Below are 15,949 nucleotides of genomic sequence, written 5' to 3'. Positions count from 1 at the left end.
AGTTTGGAAATCTCATTCTTGACATCTTCATTTATTGCCGTGCCATAAACTAAAGCAACCGTGCCACGTCTAAACAGTTCGACTCGTCCTATAGCACAATGAACAGACAGCTCAATCAACACGCCCGAGCCATTTATTTTTCAGACACAGAAAGTCAAGTTTCATCTTCTGAGAACATTCTTGGTTTGGTGAGCAACTGCTGCTGGAATACTTCAAATGCAAGATGCTTCCAAGACTGTGGGAAATACTGCATAGGCTGGTTTTGGCCACGGGTGTAGAAACCTGTTGTTTCACCTCCCAAAGGCAGTCACGTGCAGCTGGCAGACCTGCAGCAAAGGCTGTATCTGTGCTTTAGGAGAACTTCCCTGCCTGAGGAGGGGGGCCAAGGAAGCCCCCTGCTTGCTTGGTGGCAGCCCGGGAAGGAGCAAGGCCGAGCATCTTCTGGATGTTCTGCAAAGAGAAGAACAGAAAGAGCACGTGGGCACCAGGCCTGAACAAGGCAGGCACTAGAGAGGAAGAAATGCCAGCTCTGCTTGCAAGTGCAGCCTTCTCATCAGCCTCATCAGATTCATGTTGTCACCCATAGAGTCTTACCAGCACCTGCAAACTCGTGCTGAAGGCTCTGCATAGTGTAGGCTGGATTTGGGTCAGCAACAAAAGCATGTCCAAGTTCGAGCCAGACACTTAAGCACAGAGTTAATACGCAGGCAAGCAATGCAGACAAGAGCAGTGGACTGGAGGAGACTGACTGTAACAAGCACATGCAGCAAAACCAACAACACGACTATTGAAATTACTTCCTCTGCTTTTTTACTTGCATCTGAGCAAGGTGTTCTAGTAGAAGACAACAAGGAAAGTACTGAGCAGCAGTCAGGCACCAGCTACACATCTCACAACAGAATACTGGAGCAGCTCAACGCCTTTCTGCCTTTATATGTGACACACTGCAGTGCTGCAACTGCAGTGAGTTACCTACAGCTCAAGATGCTGCTTATGTAGTGGTGACAAAACAGCAATATCTGGTGCAAGGGAAAGAAGAAAACTGTGGCCTGCTGCTGTCATCAGCTGAGTCCTGGCTGTCCAGACAACCAAAGGAGGAAGGAGGGCTCTCTTCAAACCTGAGTGTCTTCTCCAAGATAACTGTGAGGACAGGTCAGATACACGGTCACTGAGTTCGTGAACATTTCTGATCATGGAAGAAGGATGCAAACTAAAGGACTGAGCTGCTTTATTTCAGAGCAGCTGAAATGGGTCATTTGGGGTGAAGAAACGGAAGGTCTGGAAAGGAAGGTTTCAGCTGGCACACTGCGTGGTTCTCTATGAATATCTTCAGCAGCACCACAGCACAGTTAAGTCCAAGGCCTACATAAATTAGACACTGGTTGATATTCAGTCACGGTGTATATAAAGGAGAGCAGTTCACTGTGGGAAGCTGCTTTGTGTGATTCACCTTCCCGGAGCTTTCAGTCAAGAGATGGACTGAAGGAATGAAGCAAGAGCAGCTGACAGACAGATGCAGTAACGCCAGAGGGTGTTGCAGAGTCAGAAGAAGGCAAGGCCCAGATGCTGTCAGCTTTGTGGTGGCTCACGCATGAGATCCTAGCAGAGCATCAGTGGAATTAACTACCTGCCTCACTCAGAAGCCTGCAAAGTCTGCTTCCAAACACCAACAAGGCCAGCACCTTCAGGAGCACAACAGGGAGAAGATAAATCCTAAGGATCCAAATCCTTCACCTGAGCTCTGCTGAATGCTCCTGACATAAAAGCAGGTGTAGCTCTCATTCTTCTTGCAGTCATCTACAAATCCAGAAGGGGCCTCAAACACATCAGGGCATGGCTGGGAAGATGAGGCCATGTGGGAAAGTAAGCTTGGGGCAGTAAGGATAATTGCTGGCTCCCTGTCCCTCTGGGAATGTGTTTCAGAAAGAGGCCTCCATCGACAGTTCAAGCACGTGTGAAAAGGAAGCGAAAGGAAATGAAGACCAGCAAATGCCTGAGGAAGAGCAGCACAACCTCCTTCACACATAGCACAGGTGAAGGCCAGGAGTTCAGAAACAGGAGTGGGGACAGAGGATGTAACCCTGACACTGTGCCTCACGCCCAGCCCAGCAGCAGACTTTCCCAGCTGAAACCCAAGAGCTCAAGGACCCTTGGAAGGCCTCTCCCAGAAACCCTCTGCTCTCCAAACAGGAAGGCAGGAGGAACTAGGGGACAGGATTTACGTGCCAGGGAGAGCTGGGAACAGCGCAAAGGAAGTTACTCACCGCAAGTAAACTATTTTGGGAGATGCTGGCCAGGTCACAGGCAGCGAGCTTCCCAGTCAGTGTCTGAAGAGCTTATCACCCCCACATGCCTGAGAACCACATAATAGCCTGCCTGCTGCTGCTCATCCCATTCATGGGAGTTTAATCAACGGCCACTTCGCTTCCCCACCCTCACACACTCCCCTGCATTTCCCTTGGAATCTCTGGTCTTTTGCATACACAGAAGTTCCTCTGTTCTGGAGCTCCACCTGGATGGCTGCCTTCACTGTCTTGACACCTTGCAGTCAGCTCCAGGATTTAGGGGGAAGGCCGAGGGATGTATAGTTCTCTTAAGCTTAATTGCAACCTGATCTTACACGTACAGCTCTGCTCTTGCTCCTCGTATTGTATTAAATCAACCACATCATCTGTCCTCCCTTGGGCCAACAGCTGTTTAGAAGGCAGCCCAGTGAAATCTTCCCTTTTGCACACAGTGAAACAACAACAGGTCATGAAGCTTTCACCTCCATAGCCACAGCAGCAGAAACAAATCTTTGGCACCATTATAAGCCCTTAATTGCTTTCTTCCCCTCTCCCTTGGCCTCTCACAGCCAAAGTCCTCTTCCTCGTGCTGTTAACATCTAAGTACCTCCAAATAGTAATAAATCGAATCACAGGATGCCAGGAATCTAACAGCTTTAGTTCCTAGCTTTTGCAGAAAGTAACACAGCTGGTTTCTGCCCATCCCTCCATACAGCAAGGAAGAAGAAACTTGGATCTGCCTAACAGATGAAGAATTACAATCATGTAGATAAGACAGCAGCACGAAGGCTGCAATCCAATGCTTCAGAGCAAAAGCACCTACCTTGAAAGGTAAATTCCATCCTCACTGGACCATCAGCACTAACTCTGCCATGCAGGGTAATGTGCTACCACAATTTCTCTTGAAAACCCACAGCAGTTTGACATTTCTCCTCAGAACCACAGTGATCAGTTGATGTCTACTCAGTGTATGATGTCTACTTATAACAGGCAACAGCAGGAAATGCCCAGGACTAAAACAAACCATACAAGTTCTATTTTAGGACAAAAAAAAAAAAATCCACAGGGGATTTTTCAGCAAGACAGCTCCCCTGTCAACTCAATAGGTGCAAAAGATTCTTAGAGATGCTGTTCTGCAGTTCCAGCATTGGAAAGAAGGGGCTTCTCAACATTCAAGAGAACAGAAGAGCAGCAGACAAGGTTGCCTAAAGGACCAGCATCAGACCACGGCCTTCCACAAAGATGATCCAAAGTGCTAAACAGGTGTAACTCCTTTCCAAGCAGTACACGTTGTTTGAATCAATGGGAAGTGAAACAAGATTGGTCTTGTACAGAACACGATGAGGAAACCCCTGGCCTTTGGTACTTGGGCCTGGGAGCTGGCCTTGACAGCCCCTGAGGAAAAGCAGCAAGAATTCAGGAAGCAAATCAAAGAAAAAGGAAACGAGCACAAAAGAGCTGATTATTTGCTGCTACTTGCACCAGCATTCATCCGAACTCCAGAATTTATTGATTTATCTCCAGGATGCTGAAAAAAAAACGTGGCAAAGGCTTCTGGTTGCACCAAGGAGGCCCACTTTGTGATCCTCACCAGCCATTCTGTCTGTTAAGAATGAATCTTCATCCCCATCTCAACACAATGCTGCTGCTGAACACAAGCTGATCACCCAGCTGATTAACAGAGCCTGGTCCTGAACATATACTTCCTTTTATCCACACTGACACTTCTCTTTTCAGAAGATGCAACTAAACTAAGCTTTGCTGGGGGCTTATGTAACCTACTCTTGGTTTATCATATCAGAAGGGGTTATAGAAGGGGTTCCTCTTCTGAGTCATGTCCCTAAGACTGTGAGAGAATCAATGCTGAAGGTGAAGTTCTTAAGACTGAAAAAAGGGGAAAATATCAGGTGACCAGCATAAAAAGGAAAAAAATAAGCCTAGCTTTAACTCTTCACCTGTTTTTGGCAGGTTTGTGAACTGATTTAACCTTTACAAGCCTCAAGCCACCAAGGAATTTTCCCCTGAAGATGCTGCACTTCTCTTTGTTCCTATTACTGTGAAGGCCATACCTAATGGATAAGAAGGGGGATTTACATTGGCTTCTGATAGGAACAGTCTCTCAATATGTTAATAAAGCAAATCACGGACACACACAGGAAATAAACCCATTTCTGCTATCCCTGTCTTAGCACACTGCTGTAACGATGTAGAGACTGTACTTTGTGTGCTTTCCCTGCTCCAGGAGTGCAAGAGACAGTGATGTACTCACCTGCCTGATAGACATTGTGCAGAGAATGTAGAGGAAGATGAAGGAGCAGTCAGTGTAATCCTCACCCAGCAGGTTGCGGTGGGACAGGCCCTGGATGTACGAGAGGGGGATAAAAGGGAGCTTTGCCACCACTCGGCCATCAAATCTGGAAAAAAAAAGGAATAAAAGGAGAGCATTGGATCACAACTGGGCTTCTCTCAATAATTGTTTTGCTACAGTCAAAGCGTATCACAGTGACATGTGAGTGATCAGCTGGACTAGTTGGTGACTCATAAGATCTTGGCTGGTGTTTTGCAGCTTGCTGGTGCATTTTATTCCACTGCTGACTGGATTCTTCAGTAAGATGGATGACAACCACCCCTCTGTACTGCAGGTACTGCAAGAAGATTGACTCTTTGCTTTAAGCAGAAGAGCATTATTAAGCAGAGCAGAAGTGAAGACATCTGCTCCTTTCCTGGAGCAGCTATAATTCTCAGCACAAGATGCATATAATATACATCAAAAGCACACTAAACACAGAGAAAGCTGTTGGTGTTATCTCTGCAAAGGCAGCAGAGGCAGGAAGAAACCCCCTATTCCAAGCAGCCTGTTCTGCTCCTGGAACTCCTCCAGCTCCACATTCCAAAGCATGAGGCCGAGTGTGAATTCTGGCCTGTTTGCAAAGATTTCTCCCAGCCCAGACAGTCGTCCCAACCTTTTGAAGTGAAGTGCGTATGATGCCTCATCAGCATGTGCATATTTGGATGTTATTTTCCCTGCGTGTGCTGATTTTCTAACAGGTGTTTCTTGTTTCAAGAGATCCTAAACGAGCGTTCTTTCCTGTGGAGGTGCATTCACACAGCTACAGCTCAGACACATGCCAACTTTGTTTACATCTCACAGGCAGTTTGGCAGGAGAACTGGGAACGGATGTTTATCTCCCTGTAACATCCCCCAGTGGTTTCCAATTCTGCGTTATTCCTGCTGTGAGAAATGACAAGTACTCCAGCAGCAGCACCCTGAGGTACCTGCTGTTTCCTCCAGCAGGCTCTCACAATTAGCATGAAGAGCTACTGAAAGGCACAGCTCAGAGCAAGACGGGGAATGGATTGCATTAAGAAGCTTCTGACAAGAGAAAATTGAGACACACGGAAGCTAAATTCTCTCCCAAGAGAAAGCCCATCTGCTTGGAGGGCACTGCTGCTACAGAGCTCCCAGCCATAGAGCACCTTTAAGCCACAACTGCTCATCTTCACATGGCACTCTGTTCTTTGGGTTTAAACCAGCCTCCAACAAATCCTTCCAGCATGCCCTACCTGCTCCATTAGTGCTTCCACTTTAAGGCAGAGGTGATCACCACAGTCACATCCATTTTGACTTGGCAAAGGCAAGGTGCCCAGCTACAGTGCAGCACTGTCTGAATAGCACTTGTCCACACTGCTTCCACCCGACTCCTGCTCCTTTTGTCCTCCAGAGCAACAAACTCATTCAAGAACAGGAAATCAAGCAAATCGGGTTACAGTCGTTGCAGGTGTCAGCCATCCTTTTCTTCCCCTTCATACCACACCCACAGTGCCTTCATGAATGACCTGGCAACAGCAGCTTCCCAGATGGAGCCTAAAAGCATCCTGCATTCATAACTGAAGTGCTCTCTTGAGCCACGCAGCCAGTCTTTACACAGTGCCAAGAGAATGGATGTACATAAGAACCAACTAGTTCTCTCAAACCATTCTGCAAGCATAAGTGAGGTAAAAGCCAGCAAAGCTATCTCTCAGATACAGATGCACTAGCTACCCCATATTGAGACCAAGAGCAAAATAAAATCAACTAAAAAATCTAACTATCTGGCCCCAGAGACAAGACGGGCAAGAATCCCTATTGTAATTCAGTCACTTCAGATCCCCTATACTCAGCAACAAAGCTATTTCAGTTCAAACAGTGCTCCCTGGATGGCTCATGCTGCCCATCTGTTGGATCCCATGGAAGGTCTCAGAAGAATGGGGCAGTCACGTGAGCCTTGTAGATAGTATGAGCTCTGTGGACAGAAAGCCTCAGGGCAGAAGGAATACACATCAGTTTGGTGGTCCAGTTAAGTGAGTCAACAATGAATCAAGACGTCACCCGGATTTTGAAGTGCTTTAGTGCCATGTTCCTCTGCTCAGTTTCACAGCATTCCACAGAACACTAGATGCTGCAGTCAGACTAAGCTGAATAAATAAAGAGTCCCACACAGTGGCAGTTCCGTTACACCCTGCTTGCAATTATCCACCCACAGTCCTGCAGTAAAATACCTGCAGTCTGTACCCTAAGGACTGCCACCCCAAGAATGTAGTTACCCATCAGCAGAGTAAGTACACTGCCTGGGTACTGAGCAGACTGACCATAATATCTTCAGATTTAACAGCTAACAAAGTTCACATTTAAGACCAAACCAAGCTCTAAAAGCCAGGCAGTCCTTCAGTTTTGCATCTCTAAAGGAAAGCTTTCCATAACCATGCAAACCAGATTTACTTTGTGTTTGTTTCAGATTTTGCCTAGACCAACTCCAGGTCATTTTTAAAGCAAAAGAAGATTAGAGTCCATGCCTGGACCTGTTAATATCTTGACTGTGATCACCTTAAGTAGGGCAACAACAAACTCTGCAATTACAGCTCATTTCTAAGGGCAGGAGAGCTGACCCAGTTTTTACTTGCGAGTGTTCTTTAGTCACATTATAGCAGAGCCAAAGAAGCTGAAGACCATGGCTGCTTGCCTGGAATCTACCAAACATACCCTAGTCAAGATGTTCCCAAACAGAAAGGATCATAAGCTGTGTTTAGTTTGCATTCGTTTTATTCAGTTTAACAGGATTCAGCTTGCAGTATCCACTCTTGAGAATACACATGCTATGACCAGACCACATAATTCACATGATATGTTGATCCATCTTATAATTAGCTTTGGGTCTTGGATAAAACCCTAAAAAAGCATATATATTCAACGTGAACATTTAAGAAGAATGCAGAAAGCTGATACTTACATAGAGTTAAACATCCCCATCAAGGCAGTGAAGCAGAAGCCAATGGCGAACATGGATTTCATCCGAACCTGTAAGTTGAAAGGTCAGAAATAATCAAACAACAGACAACAGGACTGCACTGAGAGGTTAGGGGCTCACAACCTCAAGAGCAGCCCTTGTACAGCATCACTGGAATCTAGAAGGAAAAGAGATGACACAGAAGGCTGGAGGGACTGAGAAAGAAGTGAGCAGAGAACACTCAAAGTCCAGCCAACAGCTGGGCACAAAGGCAGCCACAATGTGGAACACTGTTGTGAAGAGCAACTTGAGAGAGGAAAAACAAAAAGCTCAGGATTTGTCTTGTTAGCTTTCATGGGTAAGCCCTACACAACCAGTAGGAATTCAAAAAACAACTTCAAGAGGAAGTCAGACAAATAAGTTCTACAGGATGGAGACTTATAAAAATGAAACGAGCTAAGGATGGAGATAAGGTGAGGTGGGAACTGCTGGAGGGTTCATACTAAAATCTGCAGCTATCAGAGATAATGCAGAAAGAACTGTGAGGAGGAGGAGCTGCTAGAGCTGCCAAATGAACAAAGGCTTTGTTGGTAAACTACTGAGTGAAATCTTCAGCTGATGGGAACTGGCTCTGGTTTTCTTACCATTGATAAGTCCCTGTTGTTATTCTTTAGTTTTTCCTCTTGTCTCTCTAGAAGGACAAAAACAACAACAGTTATCAGTTGTACCAAGCTAAAAGCATGAACATTTTCATTTCCAGGAAGGCTTAACCTTCCTAGCCCTCCAAACAAGTAAAACTCCCCAAATCAACTCCAGCTCTCTGTGCCAAACAGTATGAAATGGAAAAATCATCCATAGCCAATTGTTTCTCCATCCCAGCAACACACAGCAAGGCAGGCACCAAAGAGGAGGAAAACAGAGGAATCATGCACTCAGCACTTCTGGAAGAAAAGCACAGAACGTCAGATTTGCCAGCTCAACCAACTAACGCAGCAGCATGAACAACACTGCCAGAAAACAAAGTGCCTACAAAGCTCCTGAATGCTGCACTCTCTGCTGTAAGCACACCACATAAGGAAGGATTTATTTTGGAGGTGTCAGACTGAGGATCCAGAGGTGCACCCAGGGCTTTGAAGCTGTGCTAAGGATGTGGATGAAGTATCCAAAGAATAATATGAAAGGAGAAAGAGGGGGAATGCATTGCCACTATCGAGGGCTCATTGAAAGGCAAGGAGCCCAGCAGATCCCTGCTGATGTTTCAGTACAAGGAGCCCACAACACAGAAGCTCACAGGGTTACCTTTCAAGCCCTGAATAATAGCTGATAAATACAGAGACTCGCAATCAGTGTGGTTACAAAGCAAGAGAAACACCCCTACCCAATTTCTTAGAATCCTCCTTGCTGTTTTCAATTGCTTAGAACTACAAACCATTCCCACAGGCAGGAACTTTCCACACACCTGTTTCCTGACCTAGGTGGAGAATTTTGTTTTCAGCCCTATCAGCAACTAGGCCAGATCTTCAGGAATCACATTTGGCACAAATACTTGTTTTTTCCCCTCACCTACATAAGTAACCACCTATTTAGATGGACTAAAGGTTACACGGTGATGAAGAACACAGCCCAGATCCCTGCCATACCTGACCAGTTTTTCACTTATTTCTACAAATTCAAAACAAATTTGCTCCGGGTGTCCTAATACTCTATGTAAGTGGTTTATAGCCACCCAAGGCACACATAAGCAGCATTTAAGTAGACTACATTTAAGTAGATTGCTATACAGCTTGGTAGGAATAAAGAGGAAAAGGACTGGGTTAATGACGAACACCTTGGAATCCCAGCTCTGCTCATTGGAATAAGAACCATGAGGATACAACAAAAAGCCTTATTTGCCAGCACTGGGTTTGCACTTATGTGAACTACTGGGAATGCCACAGTCTCTTATTCTAGGTGCAGAAAGCCAGAGCAAAGTTATACATTATCCAACACACTCTTCAAGTTGAAGTGGCAGAAGGCTGCAGTAAAACATTAAGAGTGTGCTGCTCCAGAAGCATAAAAGGTGATTTAGACACTACACTAAAATTGGCTTGCATTACAGTTAATACAAATTGTTAAGTAGGAAACACCAAATTAAGCCTGCCCATGCAACTTTCACCCTCCCTCCTTGTACAAGCGCATGATTCATCCCTTACGTGACCAAGCAAGGTTGCACACACACCTCCTGCCTTGTTCTGTGCACAATACAAATGGCACCTGGGGCAGGTCTGCACCACAGCTGTGATCAACCTGAGAACTCACCTTGTGTTTTTTTATCATCTAGACTTTTAGACCTTCAAAGTAATCCCAGCACAAGTAATCTGACCCTTACAACGATGCTACAATCTGCATAACTCAGCCACTGACATCAGTTTTCAACAGCTATGAGTCATTTTCTGGATGCCCAGATGCACATGGAGGCCTGAGAAACACTAGGAATGCAGCTTTTCCCAAAAGCAAATGACTTATGCAGCGCTTGCAAAACAAAACCCAACCAACCCAACACTCAGTATCTTAAGCTTGGCCAGCAAGCAACACAGCAAACAAAATCAGTGGTCACTTCCTAAGTTTTGTTCTTAATCCCTTTGTGCTCTGTTTTCATTTGCAAAACAAGATTCTTTCAGCATATTAAACAAAAAAGGAAACAAAACAGTGCAGCACCTGAATTCCTCAGATTCTACTGTTTATTAGTTTAGTCCAAGCACAAGTAAAATGTTCTCTGCTAGAAACAGAGCTTGGATAGCACCCTGCAAAGAAGTCACTTTTCAATGTGTCAGTGACCACAAGTAACAACAGCCACTTAAAAACTGCCTTATCCAGTAATTACATTTATCTCATGTATGGGTTACTTAAGACTAAAAGCTGAGAATAGGAAGAATTTGGGTTCCTCTCCTTTCAGAAGTGTAGTAATAACAGGTTTTATACCTAGGAAGAGCTGTTTGAAGATGTGTTTATAATTACCCTGGAGCTTTGAACAGATCAAATGAGCAGCTCAGCTACCTGGTGTTACAGAGGAACAAGGAAACCAACTCCCAGGAGCTCTCAGAAGTATTCTTGCTATGATTGCTGTGATAATTTAACCAGGCTTTACTGTCCATTTTACTTTAGACTCTTGAAGATAAGAGAACCTTCTAAAGCTCAGATGCATTAAACATCTACCACATTACTCTTGCACAATCCACTGTTGAAAGAGTTACATTAACATAGTAAAACTGTATTGGCAGCAGAAGACAGAATGGGGAAAAAGATTGCTTTGCTCAGCTCTAGGTAGTGATCTATCAAATTTTAAGTAAATCCAAGCACAGTTAGAATCAATTCACACAAATATCTTCCGCTCTGAGGTGCACAAATGAAGAAAAATTAAAGACCTAAAAATCGCAACCAGTCAGAGCTACTGCAAGCTGCCAGTGCACTGCAGCAAAGAGCTTTGGCAACTGCAATTAATAGCAGTCACATCCATGACTGTTCATCACCTCTTGGCGAGGCTGAATTCCTCTGAATTTCATCAGAATCACCAAGAGGACACCTCCCTCCTGCTCTGGAGGAGTAAGGTTCACATGCCAGCAGCCATGCTAAGAACCAGCTCTAGTACTGCTTCAAAAGGAGGGGCAGCCACTTCCTCCACGCTCCTGCAGCACCACACTCCCGTCCTAACCTTACCTATTTTCTTTTTCTGCTGTCGGCCTGCTGATTCAGTTATCGTTTCTTTCTTCTTTTCCACTGCAAAATGAAAAGAGAGATATTCCATCACTTCTACGTAGACACTAACCCCCCATTCTTCCACACAAGAAAACAACTGTATTCCCCTTAGAGAGCACAGGAACAAAAGGAAGTTAGAACTGTGATCATGTTCAGTACCAACATGTTATTAACCACTCCTGGATGACCAGATGCGAAATGAACACTTAAAATCCAAAACCTTTTTCCAAAGCTTGGATGAGATGTAGGAATGTTTCAAAGAGTCAATTTTAAACTCTGTTGAGAACACATTACATTGTTAGCCAAGCAGCCTGAGGACAATCTTAGCTCAAATGACCACTGCTGATTTGTCATTAGTAGTAGACAGTACTTTTGATTCAGCAAGTCTAATGAAAAGAGCTTTGTGGCAAGCTCTGCTCCCGATTATCTGCAGTGGGAAGCAGAACACAGGAGAGCTTGTGTTCCCTGCCTGCCTCTGAAGAAGGGGTGTAATTCTAAGGGGAAACGCCATCCAAGCAGTCAGCCAGAGCATCTCCATTCCTCTTCAATCAATTGGTACTGAAGCAGTTCCAGTCTTTTAAAGTAAGAGCCTAAGCTCATACTTAGTAAAACCCCAAGTCAGATGCTCACCAAACAAATCCAAACAACCAACACTGCATGAAAGAAAAAACAACCCCAAACCTAACATAAGACCAGCATAGCCAATTTAAATATAGAAAGTGGGCTGCTCATCTGAAAGTGCTCTTCTGGAAACAGCCAGAGCAGCTTTTCCAACAAGAGACTGGTATAAAAACACACAACAGTCCTTTCTTACCCTAAACTCTACACAAATCTACTGTATTTTCCAACAAATAGACTTGGCTCTCATAAGCTCACACAACCAGCTTTAGAGAGCTGAGCACCAGAACTCTTCTCTCACATTAGTACTAGCAGAACACAGATGTTAGATCATAGAATCCTTAGAACTGGAAGGGACTTCTGAAGGTCCAACTGGTCCAACTCCCCTGCAATGAACAGGAACAACGCAGATATACTCTAGTGTGGATTTTAAAGCACAGGTAAAATGAAAACAGCCTTCCAAGTTACAAAAACGTTTGTTCTGCTGGCTTCTGAAGTGCTTGTAATCAGCCACATACAACTGCCAGGAAATCCACGCTAGCCTAAACAAGGTGCCCACACATCATTTACAATACATCTGTTATAAAACAGCTGTTTTCCCAAAGAAGAAGCACATCTTGAATGAGCAAGCTAGAAGGGCACAAGATAGGCAAACCTGCTCAGAGGGAATGCTGGAGAGAGGTGCCAGACAACCATACATCTGTGCTCACAAAAGAGCATTTTGTTCTTGCTGGGATACCCTGATCAGTCCAACCACAGTCCCACAGTCTGCAAAACACTGGCTTTTCAAGGCTATCTGTTCTTTCCACCTGCAACCAGGGGGCACCTCCAGAACCCAGCTTTACTCCAAGTAGTGCATCAGCCCAGACGGACCTTACATCCTAACCTCCCTTATGGCTTGCACAGGACAAATAACTGTCAAGCAGTCTCACAAAGCTGTCTGCAGGAATATGGATAACACTTCCAACCATACCCTGCACACCAGAAATACTTATGGCAAGTTTACTGCTACGTTTATCCCAGGACACCTGCTATCATTTCTTCATCAGTCTCCAATAGCGCTGTGTCTCTCAGCAGCAACAAGAGAATAGGAAGAGATGAAACTAAGGATTACGAGTAACAATGCTGCTCAAGCATACTACTCAGCCTGCTTGTTTTGGCAAACTGTTAGGATTGCTAGTACTCCCAAAGGAGAGCTTAGAGATCTCTCATGTGTTTTTTCCTGTTTAAGATGTGTTGGATAACAGTTGAAAGGTGTGGCTCAAGAGCTCTACAAATGGCCTGTAAGCCATCAGGTCAGCCAACTGTCCTCAGTGCAAGAGGAAAACAGATCAAGCCCTAATTCTTAGTAACTCCTCATTATTCTGTTCTTTTTATGGGGGGAGGGTGGGTGGGTGATGATTTAGGGGGACTAGAGGGAGTGTCATACAAGATTAGAAACCGAGATGCATAAACTATCCCTTCACAGATTATAACCTAGATAAAAACAAACTGCACTAAATCTTTACAGAAATCATCACACTGCAGAGATTAAGCCATGCTAACAGCCGTTGAGTTCTACTCTTCAGATTTCAGCTGGGTTTCAATTGCTTCTCTAACTTGCCTTCTGCGGGTGATTCTGCCCAACTCATTTTTATCAGCCAAGCAGGATTAGAGTGAGGTGGGCACAGATGCAATCCCCAGCTGATACTGCCGTAATGATAAAAGCCCCTAAATTTAGGAGCTGAGACACAAGGATGACTAACTTTCACTTTCCAGCTTATCTTACTCATGGGAAGGCTAGACTGGAAAGAACGTGGTTTAATAACACTTTCCTCTTGCTTTCTGATAGAAGCACTGATATCATGGTGAAAAAAATGTTAACACCAGAACAGGTTGAAACTCCATGTCATTGCGTACTGTCCCCTTTGTACCAATTCAGGTTCTCTATTGCAATACTATAACAGGATGATAACAGCAGGGTGGCAAAGTCTTTGGCTACAGCAAATAAGAATGAGCCCTAATGCAGCAGCTACAGAGGCAAGAATGAAAAGAAAGAGCTGCTTACCTCAGGTAGGCAGGGATCTCCAGCAAGAGATGCCCCCACCTCCACAGCCAACCCTTAAGTGAGGTCTGGGAAGGGGTGCGTCCTGGCTCCAGCCCTTCCAGTCACTCAGGCACACTGTATAAACCTGAGCTCCCCTGGGTTGGCCCTGCCTTCCACCAGGTGCTCACCCACTCCTTCAGGCCATGACTTAGCATTTCCACTATGCCTGTAAAATTCAGATCCAATGAAGCCCAAGCTTCTCTCCCTTAGAAGAAAACGCAGCAGGAATATCTCAGAGCACAGGCTCCGTTCCTTTTTACATTTCCCAAAGCAGGCTACAAGAAGAACAGCAGACATTCTGTCTAATATCTGAAAAGTACTTACATTTTTTGCTCTGCTTTTCCACTTCAGCTTTTAATCTCTTGTATTTGTCTGTTCGGTACACCAGCACCCAGGTTATACCTGAAACAAACAACCAGCAGGTATCTAGGTAAGTAAAGACCTCCTGTGATAAAGAAAGATGTGAGTTTGCAAATACGGGTGTAGAAAATACATTGTGTCTACAAAACCATGTTATAATACAACAAAGGTTCCACAAGTCACAATCAAATCAGTCATGCCACAAGTGCTGAGCCAGAGGTTTCTGAGCTGCTTAAACTGAGCTCTTACATACGGCTATTGGTCCCTTTTTGGTGTTGGTTTGACAGCATTGCTGTGCTACTGAGTCTCTGGGTCACCACCTGCAGACAAGGGAGCCATGTGGGCACTCTGGAAGGTCACGCTACTCTATCCTGCAAAAGACAATGAGGTGAACAGCACCTGACCCCAGCACAATACACGACTCCTGGAAAGCAAATGCCATGCTCAGCACGGGGCTCTCTTTACCTCTGAATTTACCCATAGATAAAGTCTTGCATCCCGAGGACAAGAGGAGATTGTGGGGGTACAGCTCAGTGCCAGGGAAAGGGAGCAACCTCTGATTTGGGCTACCTTAAGAAGTATTAATTCAACCAGACCTGAAACATCTCAGCCTGTTTCTTCACCCTGACGTTTAACAACCCCAAAAGCAGCCAATTGCAAGTTCAGTCACTTTCTTTGTACGACTCACATCAGGTTGGAAAAGACCTTTGAGATCAAGCCCAACTGCAACACACCAATATCCTATTTATTTAGAGGAAACACACTGAAAACTGACACTATTTCCTCCTGCTGCCTCCTGCCTTCTGAAAGAGAAGGTCCATTCGCACACCATGCACCACCACAGGGTTTTATTTGGGTGCTGATGTCCCAGATCCCACCTGTACCACCCCAGCCAACAGCCCTTCGGGACTCTGACTAAGTGACCCCTGTTTGACACTGCTCTCCCTTCTTCTATATCTTCTCCATACAAACCCCATCCTGCCAGTCCTTCCTGCGCCCTGGGGCACCAATAAAGGGACGCAAGCCCCACTAACCAACCCTAGTTCATCCTGAACGGCACCAGCAGGCCCGAACCAGCGGCCTACTCCCACACAGGACGCAGGCAGAGTAGGCCTCAGCACAGGACGCCGGGCAGCACTCACCCTCGGCCAGCAGAGCGGTACAGACGGATATAAACACGATGAGGAGGGTATCGGCGAACATGGTGCTCATGGTGCACGCTGCCCCGCCGCCGCCGCGGTACCGGAAGTAGGCCCCGCCACCCGGAAGCTACCGCAGCCTGCGTCGCCTAGCAACGGCCGGAAGCGAAGGTGTAAGCTCCGCATTTCCGGGTGCTGACACTAGCCAATCAGCTCGAAGGGCGGCAGGAAGTAAGAAGGTGGGGAAGAGCGAGCAGGACCTTCTCTGATTGGAGGAGCCGGCTGTCAATGTGAGCTGCGCCCCGCCCCCTATGGTTGGCATAGGGGAGTGGGCGTCAGGTCTATGTTAGAAGGCGTTTGTCCTGGTGATGGGTGGGAGGAGTGAGCACAGTGCTGGGAGATTGGCACTGGGCTTTACGTGACACTGGGATCTGTCCTCACAGGAAGCACCTCCTGCCCTGC

At 45.7% G+C, this 15,949-nt stretch overlaps 1 protein-coding gene across 1 annotated transcript; it reads right to left on the bottom strand.

Annotated features, from left to right (window-relative positions):
- Nucleotides 1-111: 111 nt before the first annotated feature.
- On the bottom strand, nucleotides 112-15,634 carry TMCO1 (transmembrane and coiled-coil domains 1). Its single transcript, XM_015869696.2, has 7 exons — nucleotides 15,491-15,634; nucleotides 14,313-14,390; nucleotides 11,246-11,305; nucleotides 8,194-8,240; nucleotides 7,553-7,620; nucleotides 4,555-4,699; nucleotides 112-450 (listed from the first exon to the last, which is right to left on the bottom strand). Exons 1-7 carry the CDS (start codon nucleotides 15,558-15,560, stop codon nucleotides 352-354), a joined length of 567 nt encoding a protein of 188 aa, XP_015725182.1. The 5' UTR covers nucleotides 15,561-15,634; the 3' UTR covers nucleotides 112-351.
- Between the last annotated feature and the right edge of the window lie 315 nt (nucleotides 15,635-15,949).

The sequence above is a fragment of the Coturnix japonica genome, chromosome 8, assembly GCF_001577835.2.
Source record: "Coturnix japonica isolate 7356 chromosome 8, Coturnix japonica 2.1, whole genome shotgun sequence".
Lineage (NCBI taxonomy): Eukaryota > Metazoa > Chordata > Aves > Galliformes > Phasianidae > Coturnix > Coturnix japonica.
Note: the sequence above shows the minus strand (reverse complement) of the source record. Positions and strands in the feature narration are given on the sequence as shown.

Bases quoted from the DNA above. Each gene is read 5' to 3' on its own strand.
- TMCO1 (XM_015869696.2), bottom strand. From the start codon at position 15,560: ATGAGCACCATGTTCGCCGATACCCTCCTCATCGTGTTTATATCCGTC. The intron at 14,391-15,490 runs GTGAGTGCTGCC...TGTTTGTTTCAG, and splicing joins TACCGCTCTGCTGGCCGAGG to GTATAACCTGGGTGCTGGTG. The intron at 11,306-14,312 runs GTAAGTACTTTT...TTCATTTTGCAG, and splicing joins GGAAAAGCAGAGCAAAAAAT to TGGAAAAGAAGAAAGAAACG.